The sequence below is a fragment of the Glandiceps talaboti genome, chromosome 11, assembly GCF_964340395.1.
Source record: "Glandiceps talaboti chromosome 11, keGlaTala1.1, whole genome shotgun sequence".
NCBI classification, from domain to species: Eukaryota; Metazoa; Hemichordata; class Enteropneusta; family Spengelidae; genus Glandiceps; species Glandiceps talaboti.
Window position 1 is genome coordinate 4,502,501 of NC_135559.1, and position 25,204 is coordinate 4,527,704.

The 25,204-nt window shown below is 35.2% G+C and overlaps 3 protein-coding genes across 3 annotated transcripts in view; 2 read left to right on the forward strand and 1 right to left on the reverse strand.

Moving 5' to 3' along the window:
• Positions 1-7,423, forward strand: part of LOC144442498 (sodium/hydrogen exchanger 1-like) — a 17,648-nt gene extending 10,225 nt beyond the window's left edge. The window contains exons 10-20 of the mRNA XM_078131857.1: positions 81-162; positions 956-1,051; positions 1,619-1,740; positions 2,103-2,179; positions 2,497-2,625; positions 3,463-3,552; positions 3,869-3,934; positions 4,323-4,429; positions 5,553-5,674; positions 6,367-6,461; positions 6,892-7,423. Coding sequence (XP_077987983.1) covers positions 81-162; positions 956-1,051; positions 1,619-1,740; positions 2,103-2,179; positions 2,497-2,625; positions 3,463-3,552; positions 3,869-3,934; positions 4,323-4,429; positions 5,553-5,674; positions 6,367-6,461; positions 6,892-7,134 — 1,229 coding nt within the window. The 3' untranslated portion in view covers positions 7,135-7,423. The remainder of the gene's footprint in view (positions 1-80; positions 163-955; positions 1,052-1,618; positions 1,741-2,102; positions 2,180-2,496; positions 2,626-3,462; positions 3,553-3,868; positions 3,935-4,322; positions 4,430-5,552; positions 5,675-6,366; positions 6,462-6,891) is intronic.
• A 5,405-nt stretch (positions 7,424-12,828) lies between these two features.
• Positions 12,829-15,920, reverse strand: LOC144441902 (2-acylglycerol O-acyltransferase 1-like). The gene is made up of 4 exons (XM_078131156.1): positions 15,428-15,920; positions 14,984-15,158; positions 13,561-13,760; positions 12,829-12,983 (listed from the first exon to the last, which is right to left on the reverse strand). Exons 1-4 carry the CDS (start codon positions 15,918-15,920, stop codon positions 12,829-12,831), a joined length of 1,023 nt encoding a protein of 340 aa, XP_077987282.1.
• A 2,052-nt stretch (positions 15,921-17,972) lies between these two features.
• LOC144442691 (2-acylglycerol O-acyltransferase 2-like) lies at positions 17,973-21,502 on the forward strand. Its single transcript, XM_078132066.1, has 4 exons — positions 17,973-18,465; positions 19,359-19,533; positions 20,278-20,477; positions 21,348-21,502. The coding sequence occupies exons 1-4, from the start codon at positions 17,973-17,975 to the stop codon at positions 21,500-21,502; spliced, it is 1,023 nt and encodes a 340-aa protein (XP_077988192.1).
• The last annotated feature ends 3,702 nt before the right edge of the window (positions 21,503-25,204 follow it).

Here is a 25,204-nt window from a genome sequence, read left to right on the forward strand (position 1 = left end):
TCCTAGATCACTTGTTAAGATAATCTTGATTACTCAATTAACCGATAGTGTTAACTCTCTGACTTTGTCTTTTTTTTCAGTGGTTGAGCCGTTAGCTATAATTGGTATTGCATATCTATCGTACCTTCTTGGGGAGTTATTTGAGTTTTCAGGCATTATATCGTAAGTGACTGCTTTCATTTGAGTAATACATTTTTTAAGAAAAATTTGATATATTGTAATTTGTAACTTTGATGTATTTCACTACCATAAATTTAGCTAATGTCTTTCTTCTGTTAATAAATATTTCTTAAATCTGTGAGTGAAAATTTATTTCTAATAAAACTATCATGTAAATGTTTCGGTGACAAATCTTTTGAACCTATGGCTTTCCGTAAACAATAGCACCACTTCATTTACCAATATGTCGTATGCTGTTCATTGAGAAAACAAAAGAGTGCAAATGCTTGGCCACTGGGGGCGCTGTTCAGAAAAGAGATTTGATAAACAATGTGGGCCACGATCATAAAGCGCGACTAGTCTCTTTTGAAAAGTTGTCATTTCCAAGTATTCTTTGCCTTGGTTAACATCTATGGCATACCCATCCAATGCAACTAGTTTTTAAGTGTTTTATAGTAAAAATCAATGGTGTACCCGCCAGTGCAAATAGTTTTTGTCATTTTAATGGTAAACAGTATGTAATTTTTAAGGTTCTCATGGAGTTGTTTGTTTTAGACATCTGTTGACTGCTTCATAATGCCATTGATGATCCAAAGTTACAATAATTCTTTTAAAAAGTGAGTGATCCAGGCATTACCCTGTACAGGTTTGCTGTTGATTGAAAATGTTTTCTGAGTGTATTTAGGTGTACCAGATTTTGTGCTGATATTTCTAAACGTTTAGTCATGAGTAAGTCTGTTAATTTTATTTATGTGAATTACATGTTGTTAAAATCCATATTTTTGTATTTGTACAGTATGATAGCGTGTGGTTTAATGCAAGCCAACTATAGTTTTGCCAACATTTCCCACAAGTCGCATACTACAGTCAAGTATTTCATGAAGATGTTAGCGTAAGTCTGGTCATCAGTTTTCTTACAATTACGACTTGAAAAAAGTTATGTTTTCTTTCCCAACAACATTGGTGTGTCAAATGAAAATTTCAACTCACAGCATGAACAAATTTCTTGGATGGAAATTCTAAACTTTCTATGAACCCAGAGTCCATGAACATTTATTCTAGGATATGGTGTGTCTTTTGGACAAGTACCATATATCTATACATGTAAAAGATGATTTAATGCCGGATTCAAATCTGTAGAAATCTCCTGCAATAAATTAGTACTATAGTGGACATCTCATCCACTTTCTTTACAATTTTGAAGCAATAATCTTTTAAGTGAATTTGTTGTAAACATATCCATTTTTTAAAGTGATTATGATGTTTTAGTAAACTGGCATATTGTTTTTAATTTTTAAAAAGATGAATTTTCATAACAAATAGGTTTGCATTTTGAAAAAACTCACATGAAAATTGCATTTCTAAAAAAAAAATACTTCTGTGATTAAAAAAAAGGAGTTAATATTTTTCTTGAGGTGTTTCTTTTGTATTTATAATTTTACTCTTTCTATAATTCCAGGTCTACAACTGAGTCTATAATATTCCTATTCCTGGGCCTAGTTCTTGTGTCAGATGACCATATATGGAATACACCATTTGTAATATTTACAATCGTATTCTGTCTTGTCTTCCGATACATAGGTAGGTTCCATGTTTTCTGTAAAATTTGCATAGTGTGTTATGGAGTGTAGTACAGTGATTTTGTATGGGAACTGGGGTACAATTTGCATAGTGTGTTATGGAATGTACTGTGAGTTTGTATGGGAACTTGGATAAAATGACCTGGTAACTTTATTAGATTTACCTACTTACTGATACTGTACATGACAAAAAAAAGCCACTCTTAAGTTGTATATAAAATACAATTTAGAAAGTAATAATTGCAGTCAAATTGTCAGCACATTGTAAGGTACAGTACATATTGTTGGTTACATTGCTATAGCAGAGGTACTGAAATGTCTAATTATATTAATTTCAAATTTATTTTTGTTTTTGTCCTGTAGTTGTCATCATTTTGACATTCTTCATCAATAGATTCAAATATGCTAGAAAGATTGGTTGGGAAGAACAGTTCATTATGGTAAGTATTGAATTACTAGTACTACCAATTTTACTTTCAAATACTTTAACATAATAACATGCACAGACTTTATGGATTTGGTACAATACTAGACTATTAGATACAGTCAATGATGTATCACCATAGCAATCAATCATTGTATTGCATCAGATTTGAGTTATCAGAGAAAGACAAAAGAATGTAAAGTTTTGGCCACTAGGGGAAGAACCTTGTATGTATTGCTGATGCTTAGAAATGTATGTGTTATCATTGCAGGGTTATGGCGGACTGCGAGGTGCTGTCTGTTTCTCATATCAATGTATGTGTTATCATTGCAGGGTTATGGCGGACTGCGAGGTGCTGTCTGTTTCTCACTGGTGATGTTAATTGATGAGCATGAATTTCCACTCAAGAATATGCTTGTTACTACCACATTGGCAGTCATCATTTTTACTGTCTTTATACAGGTATGTATTATGAATTCTACTTTCATCTAAAATTACCATACTACTGCAGCAACCAAATTAATCCTCACCGACTTTGCCAATTTTTCCATTCTAGTCTCAGACTTATTTACTTAGGTGTTTTCTGAACGCAGGCTTTCCAGCCTATATGTTCAGATCCGTCTGATCTGGAATTCTGTTCTGCCTGAATTTAGCCTTGTAATTATACTTGATATCTAAGTTTTTCCAGTGATTGTCCAGTAACAAAGTGAGAAACTTGTTTACTGTTTAGTAGAACAGAAATTGATACTGGACTCCATTTTAAGTAGATTTATTAGGAATAAAGTCATATTTTTGGAGTCTAGTTTGAAGCGACTACATATCTCTCATCTGAATCTCTTGGACATCTTCAGCATAATGACACTAAGTGATTGGAGTAAGTGACCTCCTAGCGTCATTATCTGAAGACGTCTGAGAGATTCAGATGAAAGCTACAAAGTCATTAGACTCCAAAAAGGTGACTTTATTCCTAATAAATGTTTACTGTCGTTGAAAAACAGGTCTGCTAATGTCGTGATTCAGTTCTTACCTGATCCAAAACAAGTCAATTTGGCAGTGAAACAATACAGAAATATAAACAAAATGAATAAAAATGAAAAACTATCATTTAACCAAACAAATTAACAGTACAATTGGATTCTGAATTAGACTCTTTAATACAGTAACATCAAGACTTTTTAGCACAACATATTGCATAGGTAACAACAGGGTTGGATCGGCATGTTGATAAACATTTTTTTGAATTGCAAGTAAACAATACAGTTTTGCTACAATGCCATCGGCAATTTTTTTATTTGACAGGGTATCACAGTCAAACCATTGGTCAAATGTATGAGAGTTCACCTAGCTGACGAACACAAAACTACCATGGTAGAGGAATTACAGTCAAATGTAAGTTATAATTATACGTCAAGTTTATCAACGCACACTTTCAAAAAGAATTTGTAGATGAATTGGTTACTAGTACATGCTGTTAGCAAACATGTTAAACTAATGTTCAGACTGTTACATGTTTATTGTACACTATGCAGTAATTGAAAATTGAAAAGTAAACCATCAACCAAACAATTCTCACAATTAATTTGGGAAAGATATCTATGCCAACATGTCATAAAATTCAAGCAAATGATAATTTTTGGTGGTTGATAAATTGTAGAGTCTGATAATTTGATGACTGATATCACTTCATTTATCATTTGTACAACAGGTTAATAGCTTTATGATGGCAGGTGTGGAAGAAATAGTGGGACATAAAGGAGAGAACTATTTCAGGGTAGGTTTATTAATTAATTTACTATGTATGTATATATGTATGTATGTATGTATGTATGTATGTATGTATGTATGTATGTATGTATGTATGTATGTATTTGTGTGTGTGTATGTATGTATGTATGTATGTATGTATGTATGTATGTATGTATGTATGTATGTATGTATGTACGTATGTATTTGTGTGTGTGTATGTATGTATGTATGTATGTATGTATGTATGTATGTATGTATGTATGTATGTATGTATGTATGTATGAATGTCTTTGTGTGTGTGTATGTGTGTGTGTGTGTGTGTGTGTGTGTGTGTGTGTGTGTGTGTGTGTGTGTGTGTGTGTGTGTGTGTCTGTGTCTCAATCTGTCATACTCTGTCTCATCTCTGAATCTAGGTATGGTGGGACAGTATTGATGAAAAGTATCTAAAGAAATGGTTACAGAAAGAACCACAGACCAGAGATATTCAAATCATGCTACGATATGAGAAGATTACCATTGGGTAAGACAATAATATTATCTTGTAAACTCATTTTTCCATCATGACTTTGTTTCATATCAAAAGGGAGAGAAACATTTATCAATAGAGGAATCAATGTCCCCTTTCTCACGTATTTCTGAGACCTTTTGCCCTCCCCTCCCTTTTATATCTCTTTGTGACTTAAGAAATTTTGAATAAACAGAAGATGGAACATTATTTAATCTTGTGTGCTCTTCAAAAACTTAATGATAAACAAAGAAAAGAATCTCTTCCAAGAAACCCAAAGACACATTTCAGTGCTGTCATTTAAAAATTAAAGCTATGGAGATATTGTTGACCAGAAGTGTGCATGTACACATCAAAATAGTAGTTAGTACACTCTATAAAAGAATGGCGTTATCACTAAACCTTATAAGTTATTAGCTATGGTGTGTTTAAGACTCTCGTCATACTGATCCTTGAAAGTTTTACAGTTTTACAATTTTACTAAAGATCTCTACATTGTAGAATTATTATGTTTTCATTTTATTTTACAAGCTATATACATACATGGAAGGATAAACTTGTTTTTGTTAGGTGGGAGCTAGCGGGATGGGGGTGGGGGTGGGGGGTGTATTGGTACTTTTTATGTATCAACATTTTTATAATCCATCACAGATTTACAACATGTCAAAGGCAGATTGTAGGTTCAAGTCTCACCAGCTGTCCTTTGTATGCAAATATTGTAGGTTCAAGTCTCACCAGCTGTCCTTTGTATGCAAATATTGTAGGTTCAAGTCTCACCAGCTGTCCTTTGTATGCAAATATTGTAGGTTCAAGTCTCACCAGCTGTCCTTTGTATGCAAATATTGTAGGTTCAAGTCTCACCAGCTGTCCTTTGTATGCAAATATTGTAGGTTCAAGTCTCACCAGCTGTCCTTTGTATGCAAATATTGTAGGTTCAAGTCTCACCAGCTGTCCTTTGTATGCAAATATTGTAGGTTCAAGTCTCACCAGCTGTCCTTTGTATGTAAATATTGTAGGTTCAAGTCTCACCAGCTGTCCTTTGTATGCAAATGACTAAATAAGTGTTTATACAGTACTAATGTCCATGTATAAAAGTTAACTGTTCGAGAATTGTGTTCTTGTATGTTTCATCCCGTAGTGAACATATTGCAACTGTAGATGCTGTTATACACGGTATTAGAGGTAGTGCTGAGCACCTAAAGAGAATAGAAAGTAACTTACATAAAGATGTACCATCCTATAGTTATGTCAGTAATGGTGGTGAGTAATTAAATATTTTATTCAGGCTAGCTCAAATAAGTGTTACAGTACTAAAAGTAAGTGAAATACTACTTTCCATTGAGGCCCTTGGGCATCTCAACAATAATACTAAAAATGATTTAAAAATATTATCAAATACACTCAGTACAGTAAGAATTATGCAGATGGGTAGATGAAAAGGATAAGGTACAAAACAGACATGAAGTCACAAATCAAAAATGGAAATGACATATAGTTCTATCTAAGAATGTATATGTTGAATGATGAATGATGAACAATTAGTACATACAGTTATGTATGACCTATAGTAGGGGGTGGTTATTTGGAGGGTAGATGAGATTGTGGAGGAGGGGGTAGTCTTGACTGTACTTGTATTTTGAGATTTTGAGGAGGGGTTGAGAGATGTTTTGGAGGAAGTAGTGAGTATTTTGTATTCAGATGTGGGAGGGAGATTTTGGTTTTGATATGAGGAGAGAGGGATGTTTTCATTGTTTTAGAAACAGGGATATGGGAGAGTACTAGTAATTTTTTTCTTTGGAGATCCTGAGTGCATGTATGTGTATTAGAAGGGGAGGATGTGTTTTCAAAGATGGGACTTGGAATGTGTATCGACACGTCACCACACCGACACATCATAGGGTTATGGTAATCATAATCTGATCAGCTAGTACTGTATGATATTGACTTTATAGAGACATCTAGAGAGCCTGTAGAACAAGTAGAAATCCTTAAAGAACCACATCCTACAGATATGAAGAAATGGCTAGTCTCAAATCCAAGTGAAACGGTAAGACCTGCCACATGTTTAAATTAGTATTTCATAAATGTTTGTCAGTGTTTTTGTCAAGGCTTGGAACCCTGGTGACAGTCAGGGATAAATCTGATAAAAACTGGCAAAGTTTCCAATCCATATTCAATATTATTGTTGGGAACCCCAGTAAAATGACATGGGAACTCACGTAGATTTCACCTACCTACCACCCTAACAAAAACACTGTTTGTGCATGCATATTCCTTAGTTTGACATTGCTGTGATTGCCTGTGATATTTCACAATGAGTTGATATTCAGAATTGTGTTGTCCGTTGTCATAGCAGCCTAATTCTGATAACGTAACCATCACAGTTTGTGCGTTACGTTAGAAGTGACAGAGTTAATTTCATAATAATATTGCAACCCAAGGTAGCCAAATTATTTGTATCAATATTTTTTTTTCAGCTGCGACAAAATAAGTTTGATCGTAATGCAATGCATGATGAAAATCAAGACTTGCAACATCACCTCCATCGTCGCACAAAACAAGTACATAAACAAATCGCATTGTCAAAGAGCATTGCCAAATCACGACAATCATCGATTATGTTGAAACAACCTACACATGACTATGCTGTTGCTATGGATAATATCTCTCCAACTTTCAGTTTAACAGAAGAGGGAGAAGATTTTGAGACTGCGGTGTGAGTGAAATTAAGAAATTATGGTTATCTGTGTTATCGTGATGATTAAAATACAGGAGTTACTCTATTGACTTTTAAACTTTATTACCTGAATAGCCGTATATCATGTAGGAAAAGTTTGTACGTCCTGTAGGTAAAGTTTGTACGTCCTGTGAGCAAAGTTTGTACGTCCTGTAAGCAAAGTTTGTACGTCCTGTAAGCAAAGTTTGTACGTCCTGTAGGTAAAGTTTGTACGTCCTGTAAGCAAAGTTTGTACGTCCTGTAAGCAAAGTTTGTACGTCCTGTAGGTAAAGTTTGTACGTCCTGTAGGTAAAGTTTGTACGTCCTGTAGGTAAAGTTTGTACGTCCTGTAAGCAAAGTTTGTACATCCTGTAGACAAAGTGTGTCTATCTTGTAGGAAAAGTTTGTATGCTTTATCCTCTTTCTACCAGGGGATATTTGTTTGTACAGAAAAAGTTGTACTAAAAGTTTGTATGTTATGGACGTGAAGTTGAAAGTCAAATAGGTAAGTTTATATATTGTCCATGTGACACGTTGAAACAATTCTAAAATGGCTACATGTATATACATATTGTAAATAGGGTTGGTGTCAGAGTTTTTGTTTTCATGGTATAAAGGGACGTGAGTACTCCATAATTTGACAAAATAAGGAAAATTAATATCCACAGATACAATATAAATACTCCCTTGAAATAATTACTAGTGTTTTAAGACAACATTTTCATACAGCTTTCAGTGATTGGCTTAGAGCTTGTCACATGGTATGGACTAGTGACTCATAGTGACCTCAATTTGCATAGAGTGAGCACTATTTGTTTAATATTTTCCCTAGGGCATTATTAATGTAGCACAGGACACTATGCTGAGTTTGTCTAAAGCAGTACTTTTTACACAATGTGAGAATTACATCATTAACTCAGCTTTATGCAGAACATCTTGGAATAATTTTCTACTTTTTTGTATATTTACTATAATTGCACATTAAAAATGACATTTGAGTCACACTGTACTGAGGCAATGAGCAGTGCTTAAATTGTTGAGTATTGACAAGTCATGGTATTTTGGAAAATTTACTCAAGATAATCCTGCCAATCATTTCAAAGCAATTTTTTCCATTTCTTTGAATTTTATTAATAACAAAGTAAGTTTAGAATATACAGGAACTCAAGTTTTGTAATTTTCAAGAGACTAACTTTATATTGAAAGTATTATGTATAATTACAGATTTCAATATTTTTAAGTTTTTGTATAGTAGTATTACATTTACCCAATCTGATAAAATCTGATGTGGTGAATACAGCTCACTTTCTTTACATACCTCTATTTCTTTCATTTTGTCATTTAGTTTCGATTTTGTCGTTCTGGGAGTGAGTACCTTCTTCAAATATCGAACCATATTCACCACATCAGATTTTAATCAGATTGACATTCACCATGGCTGACATGCAATGAAAACACACCCAGCCATCTTTTTGTTACACATCATACTTGGGTCTAAAGGGCTAGATACGATAGTGGGAGCATTCGGTTTACTATATAGATAAATGCAAAATAGATCAATTGTTCTTTGGTGTAGTTGATTACACAAGTGGGTGATAGCGGTTCCTCTGTTGTGAGATTCTAATCACCCTGTGATCAAGATAGTGTAAACATTGGAAGTCCCAAAACAACCCTGTAAGTTCTTGGAACTTTGTCAATTAAAACCCTGTGACACCTACCTGCTAAGACTGTTATATACATTGTATATCTAACCAGCATCCATTCAATAACTTATCACTGTTGTATCAGCATGTTGCGACAATAGTTTTAGTTTTGTGTCAATCTTAGTAAACTGACAGCTCAAGTAATATTAGTATATCAACTACTTTATTAGTATGTAAACTTTTTTGTTTCTCAATTTTGTACACAATTCATATAAGCAGCATTTTTAACTTTTATTTCACTGGACATTCCATTCGTGAACTAAAGGAGTTTATCATGGTGACAGGAACAATGATTTTGTGTGTGTCTTCAACAGGACTTGATAGATTATGGCTATTAATCTACAGATTAGATTAAGAACAACAGGATTTAAGAGATTAGTCTTGTCAGTTCAAAGTCAATTACATGTCTCAGTATACACGTTATAATGTCTTTGGTTTTGTTGGCTGCATTCATTCTAAAATAAGAGGCTTACCGTAATATTTTCATCAAAATTTTAGGCTTTCATGTACAATGTCATATGATTACTGCATAAAATAGTTTTCTATGTCTTTTAGTGTCAAGGTATCTTAAAGGTACCGGTAGACTGTAAGATATATCGTGTCATGCCACCCTCATCGGCCTCCTCTCTCTCACCGATGTGTGAGGGCGCCCATCACAGCATAGAAGGGTAGCTTGTGAATTCACATTGTTTTGTAAAATACTTAGATGTTGAATTGGGTCCAAAGAGAATTGATCATTCCAAGCAGTCAATTTCATGCGTACAATAATATGCACAAAAAGGCAGCATTTTTTGTAAAAAAAAAAATTTTTTAAAAATTTAAAAAATTAAAAATAGTATATGAGCAATGTTTTCAATAATGTATTTTACATATATCATTTCATCAGATGTACTCATTTATCTTCATTGCTATGAAATCAATTACTCAAGCATATTCAAGACAAAAAGTGACTTTTTATTATACTTTATCAGAGATGCACAAAATATAAGTTGAGACTTTTGGAAGAGGATTTGGGTAGAATTTTCTTAGAAAAATAAAATTAGTTTGTACATGAAATCAGTCAGATATAGTGTGTATAATAAGTAGAGTACTCCTTTTTGGGGTACAATATCCACATATGAACAAATCTATTACTTTATCAAGAATTTTAAACTTTCAGATATTTTCCTGTATATTTCATATTGCCATTGTAAAACAACATTAGGATGGCATCTCAGAAGCAACATTCCTCAAACTATGCCAAAGTACTTCATTTGCAAGCTTATTAAGAGTGGATATATTATTGTAGCACACAATAATAGATAAATATATATGCCAATGAAATAGTATTTTTATAGCTAAGTTTTCAAGTAGATTACACAGAATATTATATCTAGAATTTCTTATCTCGGTACAAGATTTTACTTTCAACTCATCATCTAGGGATGCAACTCTTTGTTTTTACCAAAGTAATATGGACAAAAGTGGCAATGTATTAATTTTGTACTTTATATAAGTCGGTAGGACTTGTTTACTGTGATAGTGGTGAACTCGACTGATCTTAGCTGTACTACATGTCAGATAGGTGTGAACCTATTGATTTTGGCAGTAAGGAGATACCAGGGTAAGTGTGAAACATGTTGTAAGTGGTGAACCAGACTGATCTTGGCTGTAACACCTACCAGTCTGGGAGTAAATGTGTTGCAAGTAGTGAACTCTACTGATCTCAGCATTTGTATGTCTCACATCACAGCACAGAGCTCTGAGCTCTACTGATCTCAGTATTTGTATGGCTCACATCACAGCAAAGAGCTCTGAGCTCTACTGATCTCAACTGAAATTAAGATTATCTATGTCCTTTACTCTGTGAAATCAACCAAACCTCAGACCACTAAATAGATTTAGTGGTCTGAGACCAAACACATGACGTGAAATCAAACATGTCTTCTAAACAGAAGTGATCAAGTAACATTGCCATTTTGCAACCTTGAAAAGTACATTTTGACCAAATTTTTTTGAACCTCAGGGAATCTGTAGAACTTTGATGAAAATCATACTGGTTCTGATGTAACCAAATAAAGTTACAGATTCATTGAATATTTTTTATTTTGACCAATTGTTAGTTTTTTTTTAGTGTTTTGAGTCAAATTAAAACATGTATAATACAATTTGTAAGTTACTCATTCATAGATAGTTGCAAATACAAAGTAAACAAGTAAATATCATTTTCAATTTGCGTTTTGTGTTTTCAAGTTTATTATTAAATCTTTTTTTATGAGCACACCTGGCATTTTATGCACATGACAATAAAGTTAAGTTTTGAATTATATTTACTGTGATGTACAGTTCATGTTTTTTTTAAAGAATAAAATTTTTCTCTAAAATCTTAAAGTATGTTATGGTGAATGTTTTCTTTGGAAGTAAAACTTATAACATATTACATATGTTTTGAAAGTAACGAGATCTGATAGTGTGGTAAATCCGGGCTATGGCTTGAAACCCACCTGCAGTGGTAAGAGGTAAGTGATCTGACACTTGCCCACTGACATCTGATGACACTCGCCCACTTACATCCATTGACACTCGCCCACTGACATCTGATGACACTCGCCCACTTACATCCATTGACACTCGCCCACTGACATCTGATGACACTCGCCCACTTACATCTGATGACACTTGCCCACTGACAACTGATGACACTTGCCCACTTACATCCATTGACACTTGCCCACTGACATCCGATGACACTCACCCACTTACATCCATTGACACTTGCCCACTGACATCTGATGACACTCGCCCACTGACATCCGATGACACTCGCCCTGCACTTACATCCATTGACACTTGCCCACTGACATCTGATATAATTAAAATGTACTGAGTGGCAGCAATTATAAACTTTTATGGAAACCATTATATAAACCTATACATGGATAATGATGGCCATACTAGAATACAAATTATAGTATAGCATAGTATAGTATATTTTATTTGACGTAGCAATGTAAAAAATACATTATCTAGAGTCAAAAACAACATACAGAAAGAACAATATATGTTTAAATCAAAGGACTTAAACAATTTAAACAATTCTATATATATATAATCTATCATACCGGGTATAGTAGATGGTTATACAAATAGCAATAGTACTTAGTACTATAGACTAGTGTAGATAAACATGTTTTGACATTATCAGTACCTTAATTCCAAATAACACAAATCATCCATGAACTTGGTAGTGTTTTGGACTCAGTATCTGTTTATGTCTTGTTGTCTCTGGTTTATCTCTTGATATCTACAAGTAAAGATTCACCCTGTGTACGATATGATAAGATAACAGTGATGACACAAAGTCAAGTCAACCATTGTAGATGTAACATTTCTCTGTCTGCCTGCCTGTCCGTCTCTCACTCAGCCTGTATGACTCTCTCTCTCTCTCTCTCTCTCTCTCTCTCTCTCTCTCTCTCTCTCTCTCTCTCTCTCTCTCTCTCTCTCTCTCTCTCTCTCTCTCTCTCTCTCTCTCTCTCTCTCTCTCTCTCTCTCTCTCTCTCTCTCTCTCTCTCTCTCTCTCTCTCTCTCACCTGCTAAAGCCAATAAATTAACCAGTTTCTAACTCTAAAAGTTATTTATTGGTACTAAATTTCAGATACACGAAACAATTCTGGAATATATATCAGCAAAGACCTAAGGTTCAGCAAAAGTACATACTTCTAGTATACAATATTTTGTCAGTACAAAATATTCGGCAAATGGATAATCGCTTTATGAAATAAAAAGGGTTTATGAATTCAAAAATGATTTACAACTAAAAGTTCAAAGTTCACTATTTTATGTATCCAATCATAGTTGAAGGAAAGAGAGAGCATTGAAAAAAACAGAGCCTCTCGTTGTAGTATTGAAGGACTAATTAATGCTACTTCACAATTATCCTAACTGCCATGTACTTTGTACTACAAAGATTCAGTAATCCAACTTTTAAAATTACAAATCACATCACTACTATATTCTTACAAGATTACAAGTTCTTTATCTTTGTAATCAGGGTATTTGACTTTATGCTCATCAAATAAATGTTTTAATTCTCTGACATAAATTTCATGTAACTTGTTTATGTCTTCATCTGTTGGATGTGTCATTTTTTTCACCGGGATGGGGGCTCCAACTGGTCATGCGAAGAAAAGAAAAATGAAATCAGTTTACCAATTTTTACATACAGTAATGAGAAATGTTTGGTTACATATAAGGTATACCTGTCTGAATAAAACTTAACTGGTCATTACTAGATTTACAACTTTCCTAGAAACACTGAGATGTCATCAGCCCTGCTGAATTAATGGAGACCTTGTAGGACAGTGGTGGCTGTGTGAAGGATTTAACCCCATGTGTTCATAGAGGCTGTGCTGCAGCCATTGTATACATGACAATCAAGTCCATATAGCTATTTTGGGATGTCACCTGACAGTCAGGTGACTACATGTACCTATTGTTGTGTTACTTGACAGTCAGGTGATTACCTATTGTTGTGTTACTTGACAGTCAGGTGACTACCTATTGTGCATTACTTGACAGTCAGGTGACTACCTATTGTGGCATTACTTGACAGCCAGACCACCTTATTAAACAAAATATTGACAGTTTAGTTTATTTGAAACCTGCCAATTATTAATTTTCCCCAAGGATTGTTTTTTTTTTGAATTTCATAAAGTCCTCTGTCAGCATGTTATATACTATATACTTACCAACTGTGTTGATTGGACGTCTCCGAGGTATAATACCAAATGTATAGTTAAATATACCACGGCCACTGAAGATAGGGGGAGCAAAGCCAAGGAATCGTTGAAGGTTAAGTTGTAATTTCCGCAACAACGAGCCTTCAGGGTTAGGCACTTGCTCATATATGTCAGTCTCACCAAATGAATAGACAGGAACTAAATGTGCCCTATCGGTATCATTGAAAAAAAGACAAAGCTTGTAAAATACATTTACAATGTATAAAAGTGATATGCAATATGTGACTTGCTTAACTTCAACTCCTGACATGCCATTTACTGACCTGCACCTTCTTTGGTTACCAGTCAGTCACAATTGAGCATGTTGCATGTTACTATTGTGATCAGTGTTCCATAGAAACATTCTCAGGGGATTTTATAAACGCAGGCAATAGTGGCCTTATTCATTTCCCTGTTTCTCATCTCCATTCCAACTATACAATTTTAAAAAATGACACCCTCTATGGCCAGATCAGGAAAGCACACAACTTCACTAAGGGCATCCATACTTAATTCTATGTTTCTTATCATAACACCTTAAAAATGATAGGTTGTTTGGTTAAACATTTTATTAAAACAATTTTTTTTTTAAAGTAAGTGTATGTGCACATGTTGTTGACTTTCATTTCATAATCATATGTTAACAGTCCAAATGTCTTAGAAGTGACAATTAAAGTTAGAAGGAAACACTGAACCATTTGTTGAATTAAGTTGCCAAATTTCAGCAATAACGACAATAATTTATGCTCAGCTATGCACTCATGGGTGGGGTTGCCATCTGACAATCAGGGATGTGAGCTACTACTGCCCTACTGGGCATCATGACAAACTAGAAAGGCTACTCCAATGGTAAGATATCAACACCCTAAATTTATATCTGGGCAAAAATTATAGTTTACCAACTTGGTAAATCAGGAACTTTGATATGTGTATAATATCCTATTGACTTTAATTGTCATTTGTAATTCTAAAGATCCTGGCTATTACAAGTACAATTACAAAATTGATTACCAACATGTAAACATTTTTGAGTCTCTCATTTTTTATACCTAAAACCATTGACGCGACCCATTATTTTAAATATTAAAGTGATAAACAAACAACTAAAAAAAGGGTCACCCTAACCCGGAAGCAATGTGTTCTAATATATGTAATGTTCTAAATAAGGGTGGTGGTGATAGTATTTTTGCTGAGGTTAGGGGGTCTTAATTCATACACAATGGGCAACTTTTTAATATATAAAATTTTGCCATACCGTTCACGTACGTATACCACTGGACAGCACTGGATAACATGTTTTTATAGCAAGTAAACTACAATGTACAATATTTCACCAATACGTAACTCCTTATGAAATTATAACAATTGGTAAAACTACAGCACCTCCCCTTACCCACATCTCAAAGCGATCTTTATGAATCCCTTTTTTTCCTTTAGGAGAATAGTAGTAGCTCCCGCATGGGCTTCAAGGGATTCGAGTGCGCCACCAATGACAACGATGCATGCATTGCCTGGACCAGTCTCACCTAGAACATAGTGAACACTCTCCTTCGTGCAGTCGATAATGCCTATAAAAACAAAAGAAATTGATAGTGTCACAACTACGATCAAAGAGGGCGATATTTCTTAGCAAGGTCATACATGTTTGATCCTTTACAATGATGTTTATTTATTTAAACGATATAAGGTATCGGGGTTGATGTTATCAGGAAGGTCTTTCGATAATATGTATCATGACATGATGTGTGTACGACTGCGAAAAAAAAATCTAAGTAACTAAAAAATTGGAAATATCATATTTATGGAACGCATAATTTGCAGATCCCCGAATTCTTACCTGCTTGCATCATATAATCCCTGTAGAATGGAAATATAAAGTGACCCGATAAAGTCACAAAATAGGGTTTGATTCCAGGAAATTTTTCACTAAATCCAGTTGCCTCTGTCGCAAAGTTGCATACCGCTCCTGTACTCATTATTCCATGAGGGTGAAATCCAAAGAAATAGTTGTAACTTGGATCTAGATCAGCGGTCTTTGTCAATGTAATTGGGAAATAATCTCGCATATACTTCCATATCACCCATCGACGGAAACGTTCGTGTCTTCTCCCACCACGGCTTGGCGTCTTGCGGTCATAATACATCCAGCCGTAGTATAGAAGTACGATCCAGTAATACCTGGTGTACAAAACTAAGTAAATACTCAAAAAGAGACAAGAGAACCCTAGAATGAGGAAACAGAAAACATATTTGAAAGCTCCAAGCATTTCCAATCGCCGATGCAGTGGAATATTGAAGGGTGCAAACTCGACGCCGAGTAATTTGGCCATTTTGGAGCCAGTACTATCGGACAACAATTTTGCAGTGACAGAACTTGACACCACCTGGGCATGAGTAGACGACAGAATGACAAAGGTCAAAGGTCAACGGAACGGTTGCATTGTTCATTTTTTTTTATCAATTTTACGCCAAAGATAGTTTAAACTCTGATCAGAGCTCTGGCTCTGATGGCGGAGTAGGTCAACTTCTGGGGTCAACTTTTAATAGCTGTAACACAATGTGTATTATATACTTTATATACTTACAACAATACCCTACACGTATTGCATTGTAGTGTTAACACACTTAGATACCAAAATAGAATTGTCAATTTTATGTACAGTTGTAATAAAGTTATATCTTCACTTATTTTATCTTATCTTATAGACCTAAGGAAATGTGTACTCGAATTAGTAACCAACCTGCAGGTAGTACACTAGGTGATACTGCACTGGACCGCGACTGTTTGAAACTATTTTGTAAAATGACTATTTCTCAATATTGTACACATTGAGGTGTATTGAATCATCTATAGAAACGTGTGTACATCTGTCTGTACACATTATACGATATGAAAATATTATTAATCTATTTTTTACAGTAAAATCAGTGCCTCCACCGACCAGAAAATATCATATTTGCACACATAACGTAATCGCATCAAACACGCGTAAAACTCGTGCTTTCAAGTGATATCATGAATATATAATTAACACTACATATAAAGGTATCGACTCGGAGGCAAGTCAAACTAACACGGTTGGGTTCAAAACCAAGCTTTCCTATAGATTTGAACCCATCACTAAACTAAAAACCTTAGCATATAATTCACCTCTAATTAACAGGTACAATGTCTTTTTATAAGTAACACATTTTAGTGAATCTACCTTTTGTTGCTTGATGAAAGTGTCTCAGTTGAAGCCGGGGATGTCAGGGATTTGTGATAGGGATGTAATTTTTTAATTAGAAGGGGTTATCATGTTAAGAAAGTGTTCAGTGATGGGGAATGGGGGGGGGGGGCATTGCGATTTTTGAATGTGATGAAAGAACGTGTTCACTCTGGTATTCACGACAAAGTTTTTGCCATTCAGAGTAAGATAATAGCGCCCTCTACGGCCATATTTTCATTATACAGGGCTAGCTCATGGGGCTAGCTAGCTAAAGTGGTCCCCATAGCCTTATCACAATACCAAATACCATAGTAATGATAACCCTGTGGTTCACTGCTATTCAAGGGACACACTATTATAATACAAAAATCAATTATATATATTTTCTTCACAAACCAAGTTACATAAAATGTACCATGAACTCTTAAAGTTGCACAATAATATTGACCACACATTCAAGTTGATTACACTACATCAAATCGAAGCTACATTTTTAGTCACAAATTGTAAAAATGAATTTAAATTTCCAATTCTAACTGGCACAAGTTTATATATGGGCTGAACCCTAGTATGATATTATTTATACATAGAGTTTGAGAGGTTCAGGCTATAATTTGTCAGCTTTGTACGGCTAAGTAAATTAAAAATTTTAAAGTAAAGGTTACGGTAAATATCCTCGCGTCGGTTTTTTTTCGTATTTGCCCAGCCCATGCAGTCTGCAGATCCGGGGGAGAAACACAAAAATAACCCTCCCTACAGCTGAAGACAACTGCAGAGACAATCATGAACAAATTACACCTGCCCAAAATACACATTTGCTCTTAAGTACTAAATAAAAAGAACAGTAATTGTCATAAATAATATTGAGCGACAGGTCTGTTGAGAATAAAAAAACATTCGCGTCACATGTCACAGACAACATGTCCTGACCAGAAATATTTTTTTTTTTGCGCATGCCTAACAGTGTACAATAGAATCAGAGATATTTTAATGTAAATGTATTTGATGATTATTTTTCATTTTGAGTCATTGTAATATCTACGTGACCTTTACAAATTAATCTTTATTGACCTTTGAACTTTGACACCCCTTTTAATTTAGGTTTAGGTCGTATATTTCTGTGGTCTGATCATTATATTCCTGTCGTCTGATCACTTTGCACCAGCAGCAATCATGACCAAAATACTGGGTATCGAATTTGCACCTTTAAACATCCCAATACACCGAAGGTTAGAAATGCTCGGTGTTATCAAATTTGTGCTTTCCTTCATGTTTCTAGGATTTGGTTGTCTCTTTTTGAGTATTTACTTAGTTTTGTACACCAAGTATTACTGGGTCGTACTTCTATACTACGGCTGGATGTATTATGACCGCAAGACGCCAAGCCGTGGTGGGAGAAGACACGAACGTTTCCGTCGATGGGTGATATGGAAATATATGCGAGATTATTTCCCAATTACATTGATAAAGACCGCTGATCTAGATCCAAATTACAACTATATCTTTGGATTTCATCCTCATGGAATATTTGGTGCTGGTGCTTATTGTAACTTTGCGACAGAGGCATCAGGATTTAGTGAGAAATTTCCTGGAATCAAATCCCATCTTGTAACCCTCGCTGGACACTTTTTGTTTCCGTTCTATCGGGATTACGTTATGCAGGCAGGTAAGGATAATACAGTACAAACTTTGAAAATTCCCTAGTGAGCTTCTGCCTGAAAAAAAGTTCTGCAAATCATGTTTTGTGGATTGTGAGCAGTCAAACGTTCATATATCATGTATAGACGACCTCTAATCATTAATTCTTATATACTGAGGATTTGATAAAAATCATCTACTCGGTGTATCCAGTGACTGAACGTCTCCATCTCTGCCCAGCTCTGCTTCACAACCGCACAACTGCAAGGAAAATGTGTGAATAGTTCATTATGCAGGGATGGTGCTGCAATATATCATATACATACCCATTGAAATTACAAGTCAATGTTTTAGAAGTTTTTACACAGGAATATTCTGTGGCTGCTATTTGCCCTAATTGTCAGGACTAACAACCTTGCCCCTTACTACCACTTCTCTGCCCACTCGCTGTGCTTGTGTGAGGAGACTCAGCCAATAAAGTTCTAATAATTTGTCCTGATATAGTCTACACAGTTGTCAAATGCACAGCGCGAGTCTATAACGTTGAACGTGAACATTGACCTTGAGTTCAACAAATTACGATTAGGACGTCGACCTGATGATAACATAGTTTAATATCAACTCATTAATAGTCATCAACGTTAAATGATGTTAGATAGCATATGATATGTGAACGCTATGGTATCAAAACTGTCAGGTATGAAATGCAAGATAATTACAAATGGCTCAAAAGAATAAAAAAGTATACACACAAATAATATCAAAACTCGACCTCGGACATGATGATGACCCTGATCCTACTGAAGGTCAAACTCAGTCTGTGCTATAAATAGTTGCCCAGCTCAGGTTGTGGATCTAAAGTACGTACTGCACTCTTTGCAAACTTGTTTTTTACCTTTTTTTTAATCATTTTGGCTGTAGGTGCCATTGATTGCACCAGAGAGAGTCTCCGCTATGTTTTGCGAGAGACTGGGCCTGGCAACGCGTGTCTTCTCGTCGTCGGGGGCGCCCGTGAGTGCCTGGAAGCCCACACTGGATCTACAGTTATTCTCCTGAAGGAAAAGAAGGGATTCATAAAGATTGCCTTGAGATGTGGGTAAGGTCACGTGTTCAGTACAAGTGTAGTAATGACATTATAGACATTTCGAATTCACTAAACATATACCAACATTTACGTTGAAATATTAAAAATTTTATATTGGAGCTGAGATAAAATTGCACATTTAAACAAATCACACAACAATTCAATTAATATGCTTGTGTTAATAAATCACAGAATTCTGTTCATAGGTTAGTGTTTATTTCGGACAGTTACATGTCCATATATGGTACATTTGTCGGATCAGGAGGCTGTTTACGTCATTCTAGCACTTGGAGTTTTACTCATTTGCATGAACAACGTCTGGTTCATAACCTCTGATTCCTCTAGACGTGGAGACGGATTCAAAACTACGGATAGACTCTAGACTAAGGATATCCATGGTCACATTACTTAAGCTTCAAATTTCCGAAAAATCATGACAAGAAAGAAGAGAACATTATGTTTTACACATGGCAAAGAGCATCGATTTCGTCCGAAAATTTGTAATAATGTTATCCGCCGCTGCCGAATTCACACCTAAACATTTAGAACCCCTTTGTTGTATGTTCTACTCTTTATTTTATAATTATATATATTCTTTAAAAGTTAAAATCTTCCTCGATGCATCAGTTTTATTGTAAAGGAATCATTATTTATTTCACTTTCGTGTATGTTATCACATCCTATCTATTTTCTGATTATTTTATTTCTAACCTATATGATGTAAACATGTGTCTATATATTCAATCATACCGATAGAGCACATTTAGTTCCTGTCTATTCATTTGGTGAGACTGACATATATGAGCAAGTGCCTAACCCTGAAGGCTCCTATCTCCGAAAACTCCAAGACAATCTTCAACGATTCTGTGGGTTTGCTCCTCCGGTTCTCAAAGGTCGTGGTATATTCAACTACACGTTTGGTATTCTACCATATCGACGACCTATCCGTACAATTGGTAAGTATGGGATTAACAGCATAACACGAACCAATCTCAGCATGAAACTGATAAAGTAACTAGTACTATGGGCGAAGGCTTTACAACAAGTAACACTGAAGTAAAACACTTTCTCTATGTGCTACACTCATTTATAGCATTCATATCAAGTATAAAAGTATACTGTTTCAATGTGTTTATTTACAAGCCTAGCATGTGGCCTTTCTAATGTGGTCAATTAGCAAATGAAATTTGAAAGTATACTTTTACACTTGATATGGATGCTATAAATGATTGTGGTACGTACAGAAAATGCTTTACTTTGGTGTTATGGGTTGTACTTGATATGGATGCTATAAATGATTGTAGTACGTACAGAAAATGCTTTACTTTGGTGTTATGGGTTTTACACTCTCTGAACCCCATTAATACCCCGCGGCTCTTATTCATTTTAACTAAATAGATTTTCATCAATATCCTCGCCATTATGAACAATGAGATCTAATAAATGAAATCTAACACTACTAAACTATGAAAGATCGACCTAATGATATCTCGTATACAAGACTGCTTCGATTACTTGCAGGGGACATAGATGGTATTTTTCGCTACCTATTTGGTGTGGGGATAGATACCAAGGCGACATCGTTTTGTAATGTCATTTAGTACATTTAATATTTACGCTCTTCTACTTTCTAATGATAAATTAACATCTGATTGCTTGCTTGCTTCTGTTATGTAAGCGTATATATATATCTACATGTAAAAGGTCGTGAAGGCGACCGGCCATAATTTCGTAGACTTGACATTAGTAATATTTCAGTTCGTACAAGCTAAACTTCATTTTGCCTTGTTTACTGTTTCTTTTCTTTTTTGTATTTTCATGACCAGTTGGAGCTCCAATTCCGGTGAAGAGAATTGACGAACCAACAGATGACGACATCAACAAATTACATGAAATTTATGTCAGAGAATTGAAATGTTTATTTGATGAGCATAAAGTTAAATACCCTGATTACAAAGACAAAGAACTTGTAATCTTGTAAGAATATAATAGTGATGCGAACTGTAAGTTTCAACATCAGAATATTTATGTTTATTGAATCTACAGTATATACTAGGAAGTGTGTAAATCGGTTGAAATGATCATTAATGGCTACAAATTCAAATTCAGACTTTTATCATTTGGGTGGTAACGGTGTTTTGGTAGATTACAGAATAAAAGAGGCAGACAGACTGATTGGCCAGATCACAGACTGGCATGTAGGCCAGCATACAGATAGACGGACAGACTGATTGGCCAGATCACAGACTGGCATGTAGGCCAGCAGACAGATAGACGGACAGACTGATTGGCCAGATCACAGACTGGCATGTAGGCCAGCAGACAGATAGACGGACAGACTGATTGGCCAGATCACAGACTGGCATGTAGGCCAGCAGACAGATAGACGGACAGACTGATTGGCCAGATCACAGACTGGCATGTAGGCCAGCAGACAGATAGACGGACATACTGATTGGCCAGATCACAGACTGGCATGTAGGCCAGCAGACAGATAGACGGACAGACTGATTGGCCAGATCACAGACTGGCATGTAGACCAGCAGACAGTTAGACGAACGGACTGATTGGCCAGATCACAGACTGGCATGTAGGCCAGCAGACAGATAGACGGACAGACTGATTGGCCAGATCACAGACTGGCATGTAGGCCAGCAGACAGTTAGACGAACGGACTGATTGGCCAGATCTCAGACTGGCATGTAGGCCAGCAGACAGATAGACGGACAGACTGATTGGCCAACTCACAGAATGGCATGTAGGCCTACAGACAGATAGACGGACAAACAGACTACCTCGCTCACAATATATGCAAACATTTAGACGGACAGGCAAACAGACTACGTACCCAGCTCACAGACTGACATACTTAAAGTTAGACAGACAGTCGGACGGACGGACTTCTTAGCTTACAGACTGGCATATAGGAAGACAGATGCAGGGACAGATGGATTGACGGACTACATACATATATAGACAGACAGACTGACAGACAGACAGACAGACAGACAGACAGACAGACAGACAGACAGACAGACAGACAGACAGACAGACAGACAGACAGACTGACTGACTGACTGACTGACTGACTGGCTGACTGACTGACCGATTGCCTAGCTCAAAAACTAACACATAAGATTAGACAGACAGGCAGGTAGCTAGAGAATGACTACACATACTAGACACTTAGGCAGACAGACTCGGATAAACGGACAGGCACATGGACGGACAGGCTGACAGAAGAACGGCCAGATAGCTAGGCAGACAGCAAACACAATGCGATAAACAGACAAATACGATTTCTTATTGACTTATAGTTTTATTCAATCATTATATTGAGTGTACAGTAGTTGAAATATCAATTATCTTTGGGAATTTGACAAGGTTTTTAACGTGACAGTACAATGTATAATGCTCCTTAAGGTTAACATAACCTTTCGTTATTTAAGTTTTCACTATAAATTCTGATCCATATACGTGCTCATTCTTTAATAGTAACTGAAATAATACTGGCTTCTTTATATATAGCATACATTGCTAACAACTACTATAATTAACATTTCTGGCAATGGCAATATACTGTCATTTTCTGGTTGCTCCCGGCAAATCTTTACTGGGACACGAGACGATCTTGAAAAAACACAGAGCAGTCACGTGGTTTCTGATATCTAAAGTCTGTCGCTACATTCTAATCTTGACATATATCGTGAGCCAAGAGTTACCAAGTTGAACACAGTCGAACTAAAAATATGGGATTTACACCCCATTTGTTCAACGTCACAACTGGCACCTACACAATTCGTTCTGCTCGAAATAGGAATCAAAGTGTTCAAAGTTGCTACACTGTAGCACTTTATTTTTATCTTAAACTATACTTGTGCAGGTATAATTTATACCATAATTCTACAATATTTGGCAGAGCAGAGAAATATAGTAGGATATAATATGTTAATTACATCATGGTAGTATTGTTGTTCAAAAATAGAAAATAAATCCAACTCCGTTAAATTAAATCTTTCCGTCCGTATATTTAAAATCTCAATGCAAAAGAAAGTTGTTGATTTATACTGCAATATTCTGAGAAAATACTTAGTCATCTGTTTATATACATTAGCTGTAGTGTTCAGTAAATTGTTTGCAATAAAATGAAATATCACGCAATATTGTAGTGGAACTTGTCCGCATACAATTACGAAATCTGCTATAATGAACAACATAGTTTTCAATGTTTCTCTCAATGTTTTACACTGGGATAATAAAACCATACAAACAACAATAACAACAACAACAACAACAACAACAACAAAACTGGTGTGAGATAGCGCCATCAAATTTACAGTAGTCTGACAAGCCTTCATAGAATTCGAAGACATACCCCTCCCCTCCCCCCCCCCCAGCCAAAACTGGTTTATTGTAGGGCAACGTTATTGTGCAAATTTAAGTTTCAGCTAGAAAATGATGGTCGCTGTCAAAAGTCAATGTCTGAATAGTAAGTGTACCTCTAACAATGTGGGCGTCGCCCTTTGAGGGGGGGGGGGCTTAAAAACCATACATCATGTTTGTAATAAACCATACATCATGTTTGTAATAAATGTGATACATGTAAAATGATAAGGTAGGAGAACAAAAGATTTCACTGCTGTTGTCATTTATGTCAGGTATCTACTTCCATTGCATGACCTAAGACTAAACTAATGATAAAAAACTAAAAACATTTAGAATAATTGCAAAATTGCTTTTAAAATATATAAAAGTACAACAATTTTGGCCAATTAGAAATGTTTAAACAATGCAATATAAGCTTATCTGTGTTACGTATACGTCCAATGTATAAGGACTACAATATTCTGTATTGTACATCGTTTCAATGATATTTATATTTGATAATGCAATTTGCATATTTGATAATGCAATTTGCATATTGGATATGCCAATTTGCATATTGGATAATGCTGGTGTGACAAATTAAAAAATGTTCCAAACTATTTGACACAAGCATAGCTGTGTTTATATACTTCTATGTCTAGCACACAGTATTCTGAAATGTATTACTTTGAATGGTTATTCATATTTAACAAGGTAATTTGCATATTATTTAATTTTAGTATTATGTTACCTTTTTCGTTTTGTTTCTGATAATTACAAACATATAGCTCTGTGGTCTTTAAAATTCGGTTTACTTATTATAACAGTTATTATGAGGGACTGATAAGATCGGCACCGGTACATACATTTTTGAAAAGCATTACGGCTGTGTATACTAAAGTATTTTATGTGCATTTGCATGGGAAATCATGAAATTGTTACATTCCTACCAAAATCATGCCTCATTTGACCAGTGACAATGTTTGTTTGAATAATTTCCATTTCAAAGCTTCATGTACACACATTTACATGCATGTATTATAAACCGTGTTTAAACGGTTGAAAAAAAATTAAAAACAAAAATAATAAAATTACAAAAAATATTTTTGGCATCACTCATTTACCTCAGTTGTTGTTTGTCACTTTTACCGCTCTATTAATAAAGTATCCTATGGACTGGATTTTGATGTTAAGTAATATATTCGTCATACATTTTTCTTTATATGAATATTCATATTGACTACTGGGCGATTTTTAGTGAATTTACAAACAAACAAACACACACACACACACACACACACACACACACACACACACA